General features: G+C 32.0%; 1 protein-coding gene across 1 annotated transcript; it reads left to right on the forward strand.

Annotated features, from left to right (window-relative positions):
- The first annotated feature begins 211 nt into the window (after positions 1 to 211).
- LOC148275550 (solute carrier family 2, facilitated glucose transporter member 3-like) lies at positions 212 to 20,693 on the forward strand. The gene is made up of 12 exons (XM_088235553.1): positions 212 to 382; positions 535 to 698; positions 8,678 to 8,818; positions 9,290 to 9,450; positions 11,751 to 11,875; positions 13,287 to 13,427; positions 14,634 to 14,771; positions 15,145 to 15,350; positions 17,228 to 17,440; positions 18,156 to 18,261; positions 19,175 to 19,343; positions 20,079 to 20,693. The coding sequence occupies exons 2-12, from the start codon at positions 621 to 623 to the stop codon at positions 20,161 to 20,163; spliced, it is 1,563 nt and encodes a 520-aa protein (XP_088091679.1). The 5' UTR covers positions 212 to 382; positions 535 to 620; the 3' UTR covers positions 20,164 to 20,693.
- Positions 20,694 to 20,894: the final 201 nt, after the last annotated feature.

A 20,894-nucleotide genomic window follows, 5' to 3' on the forward strand; every position in this document is an offset into this window, starting at 1 on the left:
AAATACGAAAACTAACGAAACGTCAATTAATAAAAATATTCACTAATGAAAGGGGGAAAAAAAACTAATTATAAAAATTTCACGATGATATTGAATACACGCGCCAGAGTAGGTGCTGGTGCAGTATATTGTTAAATGTATAGTTTATGGTGTTGATGCTTCATCTGTGGTTTTAAGTTTAATTTGTGGTTTAATTCTTGTTATTTTCTCTATGGTCGATGAATTTAAAGTTTGTTTATATTAGTTTGAAAGCGGCGTGATTTTGCACAAATTTAAAATTTTATATCAATTCTAAATAAAAATAGTTCTAAATACATATAAATTAATATTCTTTAGACATTTATTATTCAAAGGTTCAACATACCTAACTAGTCGGGTACAGGTATGAATTATTCCCATAACTTTGACACTTAACTCGTTGAAGGTTGTACTTTGTTACCAAATACATTTATTATTTATTTATTTGAAGTTAAAAATAATACATACATTAAAGGACGCGACTATAAACGAATTCATTTTATTTATGTATTTTAGAAATTGGAGTGTGGTATGAGGGGAAATCTGATTCCGGCCAAATTCCTTACATTAATTGCTCACTTGTGTGTCGTTACTACATTACTATGGGAGAGCCACCTGAGCGCGAAGTATTGTTTGGCGACGGAGTTTCACGAAACACATTTAAAATCGTACCAGAGGCAGTAGGTTTTTTGATTGATTATTATTATAAAACAATATTTTTTTTTTTTTATAATCCTTGTATTACTCATATTCTTTTATTTTTATTCATGTAGTCCCATGTTTTCCGAAGTGCACACATAAATACTGTGTCCTAAAAGGATCTTAACAAAACGGGGAAAAAACTTAATTGAACCAACCGCAAACCATTTTCTTTTTCTATTGCAAAATCATCCAAATTTTACTAAGACTTAGCTCTTATCTGAGTCTAAGACTGATCATCCTGCTTTCATGTATCAAATTATTAAGACATGTAGCAATTGGAGTACCATTACAGTGCCTTATGTGAAATGAGGAACTTCAGCCCTACGAGGAATTGGATACAAAAATGATTTTTTTCGAGCAGTACAAATTAGAGCATTAAATTAAACGGCAAAATTTCTTGAAAGTGTATGAAAAAAATATTTAAATAAATATGAACTACTTTGAACGGCCTCAATAATTTATGTAAATCAACCAATGATAAATTAACAAATAAATAAAAAACCATTAAACTTCCTTATTGATCAAGAAGAAAATGCTGATTCAATGAGCAAATTAATTTTATTGTTAAATTTCCCTTTTTTTGTCATTCGACCACCTCAAAAAAGTCATTTTTATTTATGAATAGGACTTTTGCATAACACACATTTGCTATGATTCCTTTTATATTCACTATATGCCATTATGCTCAGGTGGGTGTACTCATTTTATATGGCATTCATAATATAAATAAATAATATATAAATAATAAAGTAATATCATCATGAGCTACTATGTAAAATAATAATAATCATAATAGATTATTTATTTAACACCATTTTTGTATAAATTTCCTCATGGGCTCTTCGCATCGCATTTAACAAATCAAAATAACTAAATAAGCTAGATAGACTTGCGTAATAAAATGTACTAATTAGCTTAGATTTAGTAAACAAGCATTTTAAAAAATCTGTTACTGTAATGCACTTTGGATTTATATCATTAATTTATTCATGTACCAACAAGAGTGACACATGAGGCAGAACCTTGTATCGACCACATTTTTGCTAAAACAATTAACCCCACTGTATCTGCTGTGCCTCGCACCTCTATTACTGATCATTTCACCACCGCAGTTGGTATTAAAACCACAGTTCACCACCCCAAAAAGTCCATAACTCATCAATCTACAATTTTTTAGTTCCATAAATTTTTTAAAATTATCGTATTTTTATACATTATTAAATTTTGTATTCATTTTCGTCAGACATCTCAAATAAAAAATATGCTGTATTTTATATTAAAAAAAAAGAAATGCTGTCTACTTTAGAACAGGTATTTACTATACCTAGTGAGAATAGACGGTGCTTAATATGTTTGCTTATTTGTATATTCTTTCACCTTCACTGTTTTGCAAAACATAATATAATAACACTATGCTAATAATAAACGCCGATTTTTTGCACTGAACTCAAAAGAACTAGTCATTATCATTCCCCTTTCCCAGTGGTGTATAAGGCACTGCATTTGTAAACCAAATACAGCGTATTTCGATCATCTGTTATATTATGGTAAGTTGATTAGTCTTACGCTCAAGTGCCAATCCAGAATTATGAAATATTGCAGTTTAAAAAACCTTTGAAAATATTACACGTCCACTACGGGAATCGAACTCGGGACCTCACGATAATTTTTATCGGTATATATGCCTAGTCTTGCTATAAATACCGCTACACGAGTTCATTAAAAATCGGAGTGGAGATAAGTCTGCCTCGTAGTGTAGTGGTTGCCGCGTTCGCTTACCTCGTTTGAGGTCCCGGGTTCGATTCCTGGAAAGGTCGACACGAAATATTGATTCAAAGGATGATTCTACACTGCAATATTCGGCTGATCACTTTACCCGAATGAAACAGATGATCGATATACGCTGCATTTAGTGTACCAATGACTGCATTGGTACACTAAATGCAGCGTATATCGCCCTTTGCACCATGTGGCGAGACAGGGGTGTGATGATGATTTATTCATAAACATCCTTGAGGCTTTTCCATCCTGGTTCATATGTATTATAATATTATCATATAGTATATATTTTTTTATAAAATTTAAATCTTCATTTGTGAATATTTATTTCAGGTTGATTGGGGGTTGTGGCGCTTCCATTGCCTTTATTTGCATTGAACTAATCACCTTCCTTTCCGGAATAACCATGTTTGCATCCACCACAGCCTTTGTCTGTATCCTTTTCACTAACATTCTTACTAACTCTATAACATAGCTTCTTCATTTTATTTTGCTCGAGTATATAATATCAAAGCGCTGTATTTTTTTACAATTTTTAGGAGAGCAATTTAAGTACTCGAGTTAAATACTAGAAAATTAAATGCATTTTCCACTTAAAGTACTTCTGCACAAATAAGAATTATTGATAAAATATTATAAATACACTTATGAAACTTCTGTACAGCGAAAATAGTACAGAAAAACGTCACGCGTCAGACTCGGTGGAGCTAGCCATAACGCTGCATCGAATGGCCCAGAGTGGAGGTGGTGGTACTACCCCCACCGCTCTAGGTGCCATTTCGGCCACAGGTCTCGTAAATACCGGCACGCTCCGCCTGTCCGGGCTATTTCGCCGATAACCGCGATGCGCGCAATATACAAAATACAATTGAATATCACAGCGCCCCTTCTAAAGCAAATTATGATAATTCTACTCTACATCTCCCCCGGTATCGTTAACGCAGGACCTGATAGGGAACATCTGTCTTTATTGAGGGTCTAGCACTTAGCTTATAGATACCAGGGTCCCTAGCTAAAATTTTCCACTTTCGCGCGTTCGGAAACACATCAAATACAGATTTTTGTTAAAAATGTGACTTGTATTTTGTAGTTCTGCATTTGGCCAAGGAATTATTAATGTAAGTCTCTTTCTAATAAGCCTATATATTTTTTACACCGTTAAATAAGTTAAATTTTATGACATTGCTACTGTCTGATAAAATATACCAGGAAATATGTAAATATTTCCAAATGTACATAATTTAGCTCTGATCATCAAACTATTGGAAAATCTCTCTGAATTATTTTTACAAAACTTGATTTATAGGATTTTATTGTTCATCGACAATACTTTAATCTAAATCATAAAAATTAGTTTTGAATATAACGCGTGTAATGATTTTTGTTACACATTACAAATGTTCATATATAATACCAAAATGTGAAACCTGACCTATGTTTATGTTGATGTAATATTGATAACGCGCTTTATCAGCAGTGCAAAATGAAATAATATAGATATTCTTATCTACCTTATTTTTTGCATAACCAACTGTCCACGTGACATTAATTTACGTAATATAAACATTCCGCAACTTTGAATAAATTTTAAAGGCGTACAGTTTACTAAAAATAAAACTTTATTACTTGCATCGCATGCCACAATATTATATGTATTTAATAATCTTGATTTTTAATATATTTTTTTATTTATTTATATTTATTGTTGTGCACAGGTTAATGTTGGTATAATACAATTATCTTATTACAAAAAAACATAAACCTAACACAGCACCAATTACGTACACAACACAATATTTTTTAAAAACAATACAATAAGGAAATCTCAATTTTTTTTACAATTTTAAAGTAAAAAAAAATCACAAAAAAAAAGATTGTAACAAAATATAACATGAACACAATCTTTCAATAATGATAAATTTTGACAGTTTTATAGAATGGAGCAATAATAGAGTGTAAGATATTCTAAAAATAAGTAGGTACCCATTTAGATTTTTATTTAAAAATTATTGCCGGAATTTTCCTAGGTTTGTCCAAGGTTCTCTTTTATCACTGCTGGCTTATTCTTAAACAAAGACTATAAAACTGTTCCGTCAGTTAAATATGATAGATAAAATTATTACATTCGAAATGAATATTGGGATGCTTAATTTTAGTGACAGACCGAAACAAGATTTTCAGCCAAAACCGAAACTGAATTTCTGCTTCTATTCTAGTTTCAGCTGAAACTAAAACTTATTTAAATAAATTAAAAGTCACTTTCAAACGTCCTCAATTCGCCCTTTTTATTAGTTAACCTTACAAGTTCATTAAAATAAGTGTTAAATAAAATACACGATGAAATAAAAGCCATAAATTTAATAAGTAAATTAGTTTATTTTTAGCGCCGGTTGGTTTGTTATTATGTTATACATATAACTTATATGTAACAGTTCTCCAATGTCAACTTATTAACTATGAAAGAATTATTGCAAAAATATAAAAACTAAAAACTTGAGGTCACGCGGCCGAGTCTTGAGCCATTAGATGCACCCGAGTACAGTCGAACAAAATACGACGCATCCCGACCGCAGGTTTCGGCTGAGCAGTGTCTGCCGATTTTTGGCCAAAACTGCAACTGAATCTGAAACAGAAACCGAAATTTCGGTCGGTCACTACTGAATTTTGTTGTCTCATTTATCAAAAATTTTCCGTATGAAAACTAAACAACCATAATCTCATTATTAATTTGAAATACATGTGCACTCTGCAAACTGTAACCGGGTGATTACATGAATTCAAATAATTATATTTTAATGAGTTAAGTAACGTTATTATGGCTCCGTACTATAAATGCTGCCCAGGTATTATCAAATATTTAATACTCTATTCAGATTTCTATTTTCTTGCTAGTTCAAAATAACCACAAAACTAAAACAAAAAAATATATAAAAAATTAAGAATGCAATTTTTTTAATAACTGTTTTAACAATAAAAAAAAGGGATTTTTTCATAAATTTGTAGGGAATAAGACAGATGATATTAACATACTACAACAGAGATGAAGAACTCTTTATAGAAGGGAATATAGAAGACTAGGCATCCACAGGCTTATGACCTGTCATTGGTTGGTTTAAGATTGAACCGAATGATTGAATTATTTCACTTACATACTAGGCAACGCTTTTCCGCCTCGCCTTGCCAACATGTTGCTTGGCATATGAATTTCATCCGCAACAATAAAGGTTTCAGCTCTCTAACTTCACCAATGCCAACAGATGGAAGAATCGAAGGAATATTCAAATATAGGCAGAATGCTGAACATTACACAGTGTGTAAGTGGCCACTCAAACCAGCCAATGACAGGTCATAAGCCCTGTGGATGCCTAGTCTTCTATATTGCCTTCTATAAAGAGTTTTTCATCTCTGTTGTAATATGTTGATATTAACAGCTCCCTAGGGGGTTGAATCTAGTCCTTGTCTACAAAAATTTGGACAAACTTAAAACATTGTTGACAGATGATTTTGACTATTTTTTTAAAACTAAAAATTAACTTTGCAGATAATCATTACAGTAAGATTAAAAAAGACTACTTATAGATCTAATAAATAATTTATATAATAACTGCGCTACATCTCCGCAGTCCACAATTATTCTTAACTGATTGTACCTAGTGGTCTTTTATTTTTTTTAATGTTACAATAATCGCTTATCCAATTCACAATGGTAAATCTACTAACTAAAATATTGTTGAAATTAATTTTTTGGATTACTAATGAAAGAATGTAGCATTAAAAAAAATGACCTTTGCATGTATCGTCTGTATACTGGTAAAAACCTCTAAATGACTAAATTTGAGAAAACAAGTTATAAATGCAATTGTATGATATTTTTGGAGCTTTATCAACCGATAAAGTCCTCTAAATTCTCCGAGGTTTAGTTAAGTTGTTATGTGTAAACACACACAATTTAAAAAAAAAATGTTTTTTGTAATATATTTTTTCAAAATCTCATCCATCGAAACGATTTAAGGAAACTAAGATGCAACAAACTTAATTCTAAATAACCCCAGCCTGTCTGTAAACATTTGGATATACTCGAAACATTGTTGAATTAACTAACTAGTATAAGAAGAAGTATAAAAATTGGGCAATTGTTTTCAGGCATTGCTTAGTGGTCAATCGGTTCAGCCGGATGCATCTCACCCACATGATAAAGGTTTCGGCTCTTTTACTTCATGAAAGACGACAGATGGAAGAGTTGGGGAAATGTGGATATTTAAACATAGGCAGAATGGTAAATTTTACACAGTGTGTAATGTGGCCACTTAAACCAGCCAGTGACGGATCATAAGCCCTGTAAATGTCTAGACTTCCATATTCCCTTCTTAAAAATGTTTCCCCTCTCTGTTGCATGTATCATGTCCAAAATATGTCGAAAAAACTGTCAAGTAAAACATTCAAAGCGTTAATTTTGAATATAGTCAATAATGCATTTAGAGGGTTTTTCTAGTATACCGACGATATTTACTACTTTTGTTACTACAAACTTTTGTACACAGTATTCTATTTTCTAATAAAAAAAATATTTATATGTGATGTGTTATCCAATGCTTTGAAAAACAATTGTGTACTAACCAAGAACATTTACCTTAACACAAATCCTCAGCTACGGGATGCCATGGGATGGCCACAATAATCCTCAGCTACTTTATATTAGATTCCTGGCAGTGCGGATGGTTCTGGTTTATCTTTGTATTCTGTTCTTTAATCCCTTTCGTTCTCGACATCATTACTGTGATATCTGTGTTCGTGAAGCGATAATAAATGCTTTATTGCAAGTTCTGTTTTTTATTGTTAGAATGTCACTGTTTCCTTGTACTTCTGATTAAAAAATAAATAAAAAACATTTAAACACTGAACAAGAGCAGTAGTTGAATGGAATTGTGACTAAAATATATCAAAATATTTGTATAAAATATATATTTCACCGGTGAAACATTCCGTATTTAACAGTAAAGTAATATTGCAAACATGGATCTCATTCTTTACAAGTTATATTAAACCTTATAAACTAATACATTATTTTGGATTAATTTGTTACGACATTATTTGCCTTTTAAATCATTTTTATAACTCAATGTTATCATTTTACCTAAGGTATTATGACCGATAGGGCTCAGGGCTATTCTTTTTTTTTTTTTAAATGATAATGTCTCCCTTAAATTTCAATTTAATAATTTAAATTTCATTTCAACAAGATTGCAAATTTTAAAAATGCTTCGTAATTATTATATTTTATGCTATCATTTAGCGCTTGTACACATGGATATAAAATAATAAAAATTAATATTTGAAACACATTTTCCTTGTTAAATAATATAGCTACATATTTCATCATACAGCCATTTCTGTCCACTGCTGGACATAAGCCTCCCTCATATCCCTCCATGTATTCCTCTCTTGCGCTTTCTGCATCCCGTCACCAGCAGTTTTCTTAATATAATCTGATCATCGCGGGGGGTCTCCCTTTACTTCTTTTGTCTTACTATTTTAATGATTTTACTCTATCTACAATAAATACGTAGTTACATTATTCCTCAGTCAGTCTCCCTTAGAACTGGTTTCCCTAGTGAGTATAATAATAATATAATAAAATAATGTTTCAAAGAATCAATATTTGCCAAAATCAACTTCTATGTTGGTAAGCATGAACAAAAGAAGTCATCTGATTTCTATGAACTAGTTAATTTTTTTCAGACAATCTCTGACTCGAGAATGTCTTTTGGAATCTGTGGAAGTGCTAATTCTAAATAATTTCATCAAATTAACTTACTAAGTATTTAAACTTATTGCTCTATAAATCATGTTTCTAAAATACATTTAATAAATTAAATTTCTAATATTTTTGACTGATTATTTACAACAGTACAGTTTGTCAGCCCTGGATTTTCATTCTTTAAAATTTTTGCTAAGCATTTAACAACTGCTTTGTGACATTTTTAACCAACTCGTATTTCATATGTTTGCTTACCCGCTTCATTAGTTAAGATCTTACATCGGAAATGCAGAATATTTTTAAGTTTATTAATATGGTTAAAGAAAAATGGGTATAGTAATTGTTATAGTAAGGAATAATTACAATTCCGGAAGATTGTTTTTTCAAACATGTACATTTATCGAAATTCTTAATTTTTAGATCAATAGTAATGTGATAGAAAGTAATAGAAGCTTCTGGTCAGAATGGACTTCCACATTGGTGTTAGCGGGAGTTGTGACAACACTTGGATCCTCATTGTCAATAGGTTACAATATTGGTGTCATAAATACACCAGAAGATGTAAGTATAATATATATTTAAATTTAAATAATAAGGTATTAATAATCTAAACAGATTTACCCGATTAAAACACTCACATAAATCCTGATAATAGAGAACCATAAAAAATAACGACTCGACACTCTATTACTTTCAATAGAATATTAAAACATGCTATGCTCTTAAAATCTGTAACTTCCATAAAATCTAAAAGATAAAGAATATTTTTTAAGAATGAACAGTCATAAAACTATATTATAGAATTTGGTGGTCAATATTATATAATGTGCGATTACGGAACAGTGATAAAATAATGTAGGCTCCTCGAAAACAGTCAAGGCATACTAAATAAATAATTTATTTACTGATTGTTAAAAAGGGAATTGAGTGTACTATTCTGAAAAAAAAAAACTAATAATTATTGCAAAAGTTATTGAATTACGACTCGCTTGTGGGAGTTAACATAATTATCATAATTACCCATTTTTTCAGATAATAAAACAATTTTGTAATGAAAGTCTAATAACTAGATTTGATAGCCACCTAAGTGAGGCCTCCCTCAATATTCTCTGGTCTTCCATAGTCTCCATATTCATAATTGGTGGAGTTACCGGTTCATGTCTCGGAGCCACTGTGGCTGATAATATTGGAAGGTAAGCTAAAGGCGTATGTAATAAATATTGAAATAATCGTATTTCAGATAAATCATATGCGAAAATATGAATACTGTAAAAATATGAAATGAAGCCCATTTTGAAATTTTTCTGCTATTTTGTAGCCATATTTTTGTATAACGATTCAAAACGGGAATTTTCTTATGCGTCACAACATAAAACACTGGAATTAAAACTATGTACAAGGAATAATTTGTAATACATTTTTTTTTATTTAATTTCAAATGCAACTAAACAGTATAAAGCACGAGGGCTACTCTCTTTTTTGGAAAGTTACAGCTTTAAGATTAATTAAATACATAAAAGCATATTGTAATAGAAAATAAATAACCATGCATCATTTTATGTAACCATATTAATTATTTAAAAAAGAAAACAGTACATAAATTTGACACCCATAAAAAAATGCAGTTTTTCACATTTTAAAAATACTGTCATATAAAATTTCCATAATTTCTCTTATCAAGGATGGGGACCGTAATGTGAGATGGATACGCTCAAAACTAGACAGGAGTACTCTAAAAGAAATATTGTTTATTTGGTTATTTTTTAAAATTATGAATTGCTTTTTTAATTTATAAGATTTCCAAGTTGTCTAATTTTAATATTTTATTTTCAGTATTACAATAATTTATTTCTTAGAAATTAAAAAAGCGATTCATATTAAGAAAAAATAATAAATAACCAAATAACCAATATTTCCTTTAGTCTACTCCTGTCTAGTTTTTAGCGTATCCATCTCACATTACACTTCCTATTCTTGCAAGACAAAAAGACTTCGTTTATTAGTTCCATATGCAGCATAATATTGATAGAATAAAATAGGATAGAATTCATTATTTGAGTATACCTTGATAAAGAATCTTGTATAGTTTTGAAACCGGTCCATAGAAAAAAGTGGTTGAATTCAAATTTGTTTTCATTTATTTTATTATAATGAATAACCCCAAAGTTAATGCTTCAAATATAAAATTTAAAAATATATAAATGTTTTAAATTACTGAATAGTCTATAAATATGATAAATCTGGCATATACCAATCAAATTGTAATTATTGCGATTCAATCTACATTGGAAAAACTAAAATAAACTTTAATATTAGAGTAAAAGAACACTTAAGGTGCTTAAATAATAATCATTTTTCTGAATTCGCAACCATGTGATAGAAAATAATCATAATTTCAATAAAGACACTGGATTAAAAGTACTTCACGTTGAAAATAAAATATTAAAATTAGACAACCTAAACATCTTAGAAATTAAAAAAGCGATTCATGATAGCAAAAAATTAATTAGTAACCAAAAAAATAATATTTCTTTTTAGTCCGATCCTGTCTAGTTTCGAAAATATGCATCTCAAATTACCACCCTTTTAGGAAAAAAAGACTTGATTTACTAGCTCAACGTGTAGTATTTAGTAAACACGGATAAAATAAAATAGGAAATAATTCTTTAGTTATGTAAACCTTGACGAAGAAGCTTGTTTGCTTTGAAACCGGTCGGTGGAAAAAATAGTGCTTAAAACAAAGTTATTTTTTTAAAGCTTTATTATAATGAATAACCACAAAGTTAGTGCTTCAAATATAAAATTTATAGTGAATTACAAGTAACCTTCCACCTCCTCATGCATCTGGACTAGGGTTGCCTACCGTCCAGGGAGGTTTGGATTCTGCGCGCAGTGAAAAAAAGAAACAAGGCATTTCCCAGGTTATAACCTAAAGAACAAATTATAAATATATTCCTACTAAGTATCGATATATAAAAGCCATTCTAATATGTAGGCAAAATTATATGATAACAATAATTTTATATGTGCTCATTCTGTTGTCAAATACATTGAAGATTTGGTTGTTATATAATGATAAATAGTATAATTATATAATGTATATGATAAATGCAAAGACAAAATACAATTCAAACAGCTTGAATGTTGTAAGGATTGTTTATATTGTGGTTGCATTAATGTTTTTTCATTAAATTGCTGGCCTAAGCCACTGGATTCTGCGCGCAGTAAAAAAAAGTACCATTTTAAGAAAATATACCTAGTTAATTTATTAAACAATCAGAGGGCTCTTTCATTAGTTGTGATGTTGTTTTTCACCAATAATTTTCCTAATTACGAATTGTGAATAAATATTATCTGCAATTTTTAAATAAACGCATTGATATTATTTTTTTCACTCCCTGATTTTCGGTCGATTGAGTTGGCAACCCTTGTCTGGAGTCAAAATATTATACAAATTATCATAAGTTATATAATTATATTGTTTTACATCTAGGAAAGGCGGAATAATATTGGTCAATGGCTTTGCATTTGTAGCTTCAATCCTATTTATATCCAGCTTAGCTGCCAACTCCGTTGAAATGTTATTCTTTGGCAGATTATTGATTGGACTGTCCGGAGGTAAGTATCTCTTTACTTTATTTAGTATTGACGTATACTCGTAGGAGAAATGTACAATCTGTCAAAAATTGTGAAAATTAACTGAAATCAAGGTGTTCTTATATGGCTATCTAATTTTGGCAACTCCTGTATGGTACTGAAATAGAACGTAGTCGCCGTTTCATAACCAATCACAAAACAAGCCACTTAAAATTTGGTGTTGCCAACAACAACAGTCGGTTGTAGTTCCAATTATTACTGTTTTCTAATGTTTTTTGACAGATAGTATTCATACAAATTAATTTAGTTTTTTTTTTATCATTTTCACTACAGTTTTGATATAATTATGCAAAGAATACCTATTATAAAGTTTGCCCCTATATTGTGTAAGTTTGATTGTGATTTCCCACAATCAATTGAACCCCTTTAAATACAGTAGAACTCCGTTTATCCGAACTCCAGTCTTCCTGATTGCCAAATATCTGGATCATTATTAGGAAATCCAAAATAAACGAGATATTATAACAAGTAAAAAAAGGCGCTGGCAGCCGGCGCATTCTTTCGTCAAAGCAATTAACTTTGCTGAATATGTTTAAGTAAGTTTTTATGTGATAACGCCTAGCAGTCATCAATCCGGAAAATTAGAGTTTTGCAGTAATTATTTAATCGAATTACACAGCAATGTGTGGATATGAGCCGTATATGTAACATTTTTTTTTAAATGGCTAATTTGCTTAGTATATTGATACATTTGTGTAGATTTGGCTAGTAAATATTTTTCCTCCGACAGTAATGAATTCAGCAGCTTTTTTAAAAAAAAATTTTTTAGCACTCAAATACCATAAACAACTAAGTCATAGCCATCTAAATTACTACCATCACACTATTTCTCTGTAAGGGTGGGCAGAGAGGATTGACCACCACACACACCTATTCTGACATACATTCCTAGTTTCACTTATACATCTTGTCATATCTATAGTTGAGGTATAAAGGAAGCTATGGAAATTACACTGGCTACGTTTTCGACAGAGCGTGGAATACAAGTCTTAATCATTTGAATAAATCTGTAACACGTGATAAAAAAATATAAGTCAAATTAAAATTAAAATCGGGTTGTGGTCCTGTGGCTAGTGTCTCGGACTCACAGACTGTGGTTCGAATTCCACTCTACCCCAACTCGATTCCCATTTTCTAGTAGTGAGTTATTTACAACTCGTTGAAAACGGCCCTCAAAATGAAATTTTTGAGTAAATCATAAGAACGCAAATACTAAGCCAATTACAACAGTTAAATGAAGAAAAATATGTACAAGAAACAAATTATATTACAAAAATGGCACTACATAAGTTATCTATAATAATAATGACCACAACATTTACTCCTGTGCTATGCATAATAAGCAGGCTTTTAATTAATTGAATTGTTTCAGGACTTGCAACCAGTATTGTGCCGATGTATTTGACTGAAATATCACCATTACAATTACGGGGTGCCATGGGCGTATTGTGTCCACTGGGAGTCACTTGCGGTGTCCTTATTGGCCAAGTTATGGGACTCGACGTACTTCTGGGTATATTTGACTTATAAAAACTCTGAACTATTACTATCACTGTACTCTGTTGTCCCCGATTCCAGAGTTGACTGAAATAACTTAGTAAAGTTGCCCATTCCACCAAGGTCCAATATTTTAGAAATGTTTGGATCATTTCTTAATGGAAAAACAGTGCAGAAAAAATGTGTACCATGAAGCGCCAGCTGCTTGCCTATAATCCAATAATAGCAACTTGTTATTTATTGTACCACAACACGCCAATAGGTCCAATTACAGTACATAACACCCAGATTTAAGAAAAAATCACATTAAATTTTTGTGTCCTCTCCGAGCATCCAATATAGAATTTTCTTTGATTAAAAAAAAAGGATTCCACTAAGATTCTATTTTAGAGTCTTTTCAGCAGGTGAGAGAGAGGATTTGGAAGGAATTTATGAAAAAAACTGGTGGGAATCAAACCAGCGTCGCCAGTTTCACAGTTGGCCGTCTAACCAACTGTGCCACAGTGCATGTACCATTTCAAATTTATATACAATTTATATGTTTTTCTTTCTGTATTGTTTTTAAAAAAATATTAATGCCATCTTCTTCTTCAACCTTGTTCTCTCCATGGCTGGATGAAGGCCTCTTTCAAACGTTTCCACTCCTTTATATCCCCCGCTTTTTTCAGCCACCACAACACGCCAATAGTCCAATTACAGTACATAACACCCAGATTTAAGAAAAAATCACATAAATTTTTGTGTTAGATTCTATTTTTTTCAGCAGGTGAGAGAGAGGATTTGGAAGGAATTTATGAAAAAAACTGGTGGAATCGGTGCCACAGTGCATGTACCATTTCAAATTTATCTCCTTTATACCCCTTTTGTATTTTAATTTTTAATTTGTACAATCCATGATATATACGACTCCAATTCTGTCTCTTGGATAAACACCTAGCATCTGTCTTCCATAGATTGTTGTATGCATTTCAGTTCCTGGCTACGATATACGATTCATAGACTTGTCTTTTTAAACTTACTGAGACTTATTTATTTAATACTCTCTTAATACTTAGTTTATTTTAACTTTTTTTATTTTCTTTGCATACTATACTATCTTCTTGCTATGTTTCTTTAAAGGCACATTGTTTGTACTCATACATTATGTCACCGTGTAAAAGCCCTATTGGCATAAAAATAAATAACACAAATTATTACCTGTAGTAATGTGTTTAAATTTTAGGTTCACCCGATGACTGGCATTATCTGCTCGCCTTTTATGGAATACTTGTGATAATATTTACTCCGCTTCTTCTGTTTTTACCCGAGAGCCCTAAATATTTGTTTGTCGTTAAATCAAACCCCGAAATGGCAATACAAGGTAAGGACATTTTTATGTAAAAACACAATGTCATTAAATCTACAAAATTTATAATAATGAACTTAATAATAATAATAATTAATTATACTAACTTTTATATACAATGCATTCTCGAAGCACAAACTGATTTGTGATTGTGATATTTGCGCACTTGTCTCTTTTTTTCTTGCAAAATAAAATGAAAAACTTAGATGGAACTTTGACAATAATATCTTGTTATTTTGGAAATGTTTTTTCCAGCAATACTGGTTTTATTTATAAAAAATAAAGTAATAATTGTCTCCGGAAAAGTTTAACGTGTATAATAAGTTTTTGGTAAATTATGTAGTTAAACATCAGAGAATTCGTTTTTTCTTATCATAAATCTTTTCAGCACTTTCTCGAATCACCAACAAAACTCCCGACCAGTTGGCGGATGAAATATCGGACTTAGAGACCGAGGCCAATGATGAATCTGACGACGGTGAGGGAGCTCAAAGGTGGGGAATAATACAGGTCCTGAAGTCTAAAGAACTCCGACTACCTCTTCTTCTGGTCTGCTTAATGCAAGGAGGCCAACAAACGTCAGGAATTAATGCAGTAGGTCTTATATTCATACAGTTTTTTTATTTTAACATATTTTTGGTAAGATACATAAATAAATAGTCAAATTTTAACTAAATGTTTCACACTTATTTGTTTATAAATTTGGATAAACCATTTAATTTTTTATTTTTTTTAATTACACTTCGACCGGTTTCGAGGTACGTTTCTCTTTCTTTCAATTTTCTGTCTCTTTCATACAATATTTTATTATATAAATAGCAACGCGTGTAATTATAAGTTAGTTAAATTCCTGACGATGAGGTAGTAACCTCGAAACCGGTCGAAGTGTAATTAAAAAAATAAAAAAATTAAGTGGTTTATACAAATTTATAAACAAATAAGTGTAAAATGTCATACCACAAAGTTAAAAATGTTTTTTATAACAATAATATAAATGTTTCAAACAAATCATTATGGTAGGTATCCTAACTAATGCTGACCTGTTTAGGAACACAAGTTTCTCCTTTGTCAATGTGTTATCTGGTAGCGTGTTTCTGGGTTTTTATTATTATTATTATGGATAAATTATATAGCGCCATTTTTGTAATATAATACCTCAAAGGCGCTTTACAAAGTGATTCTATAAATAAAATAAAAATAATTGAACCTTTTAAATTTGTAATTTGTTTTGTTATCACATGCTATGGATTTATTCAAATGATTTAGAGAACAAGTGGGCTTTAAATTTCTTCCGAAACATCACTTCACTCTCACAGCCTCGCACCTTTGTTGGGAGAGCATCCTATGCCATAGGGCCTGCGACCGCAAATGCGCGTTCACCGAACTTAGTGCGCTGTAGAGGTATAATAACCTTTTCTCTCGCTGTACACTTAGCTGATCTAAGCGTAAGACACCCGTCAGCTTGTTCATCTGGAATGCATACTACCCTTAGATATTCCGGAGCAGAGTTGTGCAGTGATTTATACATAAGCCAACAGAGTTTGTGTTCCACCATCTGTGGAAAACATAGCCAGTGTAATTTCCGAAGTAGTGGAATGATATGACTAAACTTAGAGATTCCATAAATAAGTCTCGCTGCAGCATTTAATACAGACAGTAGGCAAGTCATTTTGTTCATTGGTAGACCTACACAGATACCATTACAATAATTGACTAGACACTACAAACGCATTTATTGATAAACGGGCGGCATCAACCGGCAAATTTTGTCTCAGCTGGTAAAAGCATGAACTTATTGTTCATGCTTCTACCAGCATGAACAAAATGTCAGAATTAAGTAAGACTCCCAGTAGTTTAACGGTGGAAAAAGCGGTACTCCCTACATCGGGTAGTGCCGTATCCTGAATCAAATTCTATCGTCTGGCTGAAGCCACCCATAGTTGTCCATAGTTGTTTTATGCTACATTAAGACTTATTGCTGGTGTATTAGACAACCTAGCTGCGTCCATGTTAGTGCTTCAGCCCAGAATATACACTGCGATGTTGTTTAAAATGTTATCAAAAAATGTTATTGACGTATGGCATAATTTAATTCTAATATGGAAAGGGAAAGCGCTCACCCTTTTCCCAAAACTGTTCATAAACCCTAACAAAAATCCTAACATGATCCCATCAAACTCACGCAAAATTCCCTTTAGTCATAACATTCCGAAGGGTAGTGAAAAACTGTAAAAGTTGTGGTACTGTAATAAAAAGGTCAAAATGAGTTCGTATTATGAAACTCTTTGGCATTGGTCTTGATCCTTTAGCGCAATTGAAAAACCATAAAAACTGTATATTCCGATCTCGAAAATCTTAGTAATGCCATCTCTTCATATAAGTTTTAGGCTGCTTGCTTAAAATTCAAATCGTAATAAGGTCTTGTTTTCTTAATACTGTCATAATATATTTTTGTCACTTTCATATTTTAGGTTTTTTACTACTCTGCGTCTATCTTTAAAAAGGCAAAGCTCAATTCGTGGGAGGCGCAGATGGCCACTATTGGTGCTGGTGTTGTGAACATGACTATGGCAATACTGGCCATTCCGCTCATGTCTCGCTGCGGGCGCCGCCCCCTCGCCCTGCTCTCCTCCCTCACTTCGGCCCTCTGCCTTCTCGCTCTCTGCGTCACCATCAATCTCATTGTAAGTGACATCAGATCTTATTTTCAATTATTATTTAATACATTTAGCACTCAAAAAAAATCTTTGTCTGGGTTTGGAGAATACGGTTCTGTGTGAAATAGACGCGACTCGATAGCTAATCTCAGGTAAAATTCTGAATAAGGAAATCCCAAGTTGCCCCTACTTTACATCTGCAGGCTCCCGCCGTCCTGGAAGGCCGTCGATGACGATCTTTCGGCTTTATTCGGTGGAACTAAGGGACACGGTATTGACATGGGAAGAGGCGAAAGCACTTGCTGGCGATAGTGTCTCCTGGAGGCATCTGGTGATGTCTGTGTGATGAATTTTATTCTTTTCATTATTGTGTTTTGAGGCATGGCATACCAGACAACAAAAAAAAACATATAGGCACATAAGCTGTTGTTTGAGCTGGTATTGGCTAATATGCTGACAAACGATAAATATTATCATCATTGTGTTTTAGTTCAAAAATATATTTGTTGATATTTCAAGTGGCGATGAATGAAACTGGTTTTAACCGATACTGTTTTACTCTATATGTCAGTGGAAGGTTGTAGCCCGCGTAACTTAGCAAACATGCGTATGTGGCCCGAAAAAATGTAATTCCAATTTCAGTAATCTCGGTTCAAATTCCCATAGTGATAAACTCAACAAAAGATTGAAATAAAATTTTATAAATTACACTATTTGAAACAACACCCGTATAATCTTGCAGGATACTTACGAAGACTGGATGCCAAAACTGTGCATTGTTGCAGTATTGCTGTATGTCATGTTCTATGGATTAGGAATTGGCCCAATCCCATATTTTGTAGCTTCTGGTAAGTGAAATACCTTTTGAATATCTTTTGGTTTATCAGCATAACATATGAAATAATTTTGTTTTAGATATATGTACCTTAAATAAATAACAGTACTAACGTCCTCTATATGTAGTACAGTGTTCTCACCTGTTCAAAATCCATGTCCCGGACTCTGCCATGTGCGAATTTCAGCTTGAGGAAGAAGATCTAAACCATGTTTTATTTTTATGTCCCCATAAATGATTATCATTCTGAGTTCCTATCTGACCTCTCCGATATTAACATTTTACTCCCTAATTCTCATATCTCCACTCAATAAACCTATTTATTAAATTTGTGTAAATATAGGGTGATATTAGATACTAACTAAAAAAAAAAAAACAAAATAGCACGACACTGACTAGAACAACCCAGTAGCAAGGTAAATAATGTCACAAAAAAGAATATGTATAATTCTTAGCAATTTAAGTTTTATTATATTATAAGTTTTCTTATCAAATCAATATAATTATTCTTTTAGTTAGAAGCCGTGTCGGTCCGTTTTCCGTATCTGTCGTGCACGCGATTAATGCAAAAGGTGCATTTTTTTTATGATTTCTTCCAGTATCTACCTGTATTAGCTTTTATCTGCTTATTCGGGGCGCATTACTATCTTCATAATTTAACCCTGCTACGCTAGAGTCTGCTAATATGCAAGTGGTCGACTCATTCGAGTTCATTCTTATCTCGCAGTTGCGAGCAAGTACACACTTATCACTGCAAACTCGAGTATAGCAACATTGGAATGTACAAGCGTGCAAATGTCTAATTATTTCGAGTACTGTATTTCGATTGTGATGTACAAGGCTGCATATTTCCATAATATCATATGTGGAAGTTTCAGCGCAAGAGACATTGATTACATAATGTAATTGGACATTTTTGTTTACAGAATTGTTTGAAGTGGGCCCGAGACCAGCAGCCATGGCGTTGGGATCACTTTGTAACTGGGGAGGGAACTTTATTGTAGGAATGCTGTTTCCATCCCTACAATCCTCAATTGGGGCATACTCATTTATCATATTTGCTGTTTCAACTGCTGGGCTTTACATTTTCATGAGGTAAATAATAAATAAATATAATTATTCTTCCAATTTATTGTGTACAAAAAGGTTTTGCAAACAGGCAAAAAACTTCTGCTAAACTAATCCTCATTAATCAGAGTGATTTTTATTTTAATAAAAGAGAAATCTTTATAATCTTGCGATGTTTAAAAATATTTTAGTACATAAAATAAACTATTTGATGCGTATCATTAAAGCCAAAACTCTACCATTTATTTCTTACTTTTCAATAGGAAATAATATCTTCAGCTCCATGTAGATTATAGGCATTCAATGAGGAAGTTCAGTTTTTTTTCATTTGTTAACCTGACAGTTTTCCTGACATTTAAAAAGAGAATCCCATACCCTTCATAACACGCTAAACATGGCTAATCAGAAACCGGAAATCTATCACAACGCACAATTGATTGGCTATTCTAAACTAAGTAGTTCATTTTTATTATTTTTTCATATATTTTTAAGAAATTTCACTGTACAATTAAATAATGCTTTAATTTTTACTGCGTGTAAGAAAACATTTTTCGTATCCAATTTCCCGTAGCGTTGAACTTCCTCATTGTATTCCTACGGCAAAACTGCCAACTAGTTTCAGGAGACCAAGTTACACTTGTCAATTACAGAAAAAACAAAAATATTAATAATACACGTTTACCTAACAGTACCTAGCTATTTTTTGCACATACCTAATTGAATATTTGAGTGTCTACTCTATGATATTAAATTTTTTTTCAGATTATATCTTCCTGAAACAAGAGGTAAAACTCCAGCGGAAATAAATCAACAATTTTCACGCAGTGCACGATTACGCTCAACTTAAATATTTAAATACTTATGCTATTCCGTTTATAATAATAATAATAATAATGTTTGGATAATTTATAAAGCGCCATTTTTGTGAAAATCACCTCAAGGGCGTTTATATTCAACAGGACAAGTTGTCTTTGTTAATTATTTAAGAAAAGTAGGCAAAATCAATTTATACCTCCAATTAGATCACTGTCAATGTGTATGTATTGTCAAGTGCCTGTATCAATATAAGATATGTTACTGGGACCAACAGTTTACTACTAAGAGCATTTTATGAAACGAAGTACATATGTAATATTTTTCATAATCACTTTGTTTTGACTTACTACAACTTCGATAATAAATATTTAAGCCAAAATTCAAGGCCTATGTAATACATTTATAATGAATCTCGTTTGACTTGATGGTGTCCCTCAAAAAATTATATTTATTAGAGATGAAATAGATATCTGGTACTACCCGTAATATTAATTAAACTGAAAATTTCACGAAATCAAAGCCATTGAATTGATTTATTTATATCGACCGCGTTTGGGAAAAGGGAAGTAACCCTCATCAGCGTCGTAGCTAGGGGCTGGCCGGGTGGGCGGCTGCCAGGGGCGCAACCCTCAGGGGGGCGCACTTTGCAGACCCGCAGCCTTCTTTTTTCTTTCCTATAAACTAGGTTTTGGGGAGTGCAAAATTTAAATCTTGCCAATCATAAAGGGACACTGACATTTCATTGACTTTTTTGCATAAAAA

This window comes from Micrasema longulum, unplaced genomic scaffold, assembly GCF_059751315.1.
Source record: "Micrasema longulum isolate JH-2025_06_02 unplaced genomic scaffold, ASM5975131v1 h1tg001392l, whole genome shotgun sequence".
In the NCBI taxonomy this organism is placed as follows: domain Eukaryota; kingdom Metazoa; phylum Arthropoda; class Insecta; order Trichoptera; family Brachycentridae; genus Micrasema; species Micrasema longulum.

Bases quoted from the DNA above. Each gene is read 5' to 3' on its own strand.
- LOC148275550 (XM_088235553.1), top strand. From the start codon at position 621: ATGGGAGAGCCACCTGAGCGCGAAGTATTGTTTGGCGACGGAGTTTCA. The intron at 17,441-18,155 runs GTAAGTGACATC...ATAATCTTGCAG, and splicing joins GCGTCACCATCAATCTCATT to GATACTTACGAAGACTGGAT. The intron at 18,262-19,174 runs GTAAGTGAAATA...TTTTGTTTACAG, and splicing joins CCCATATTTTGTAGCTTCTG to AATTGTTTGAAGTGGGCCCG.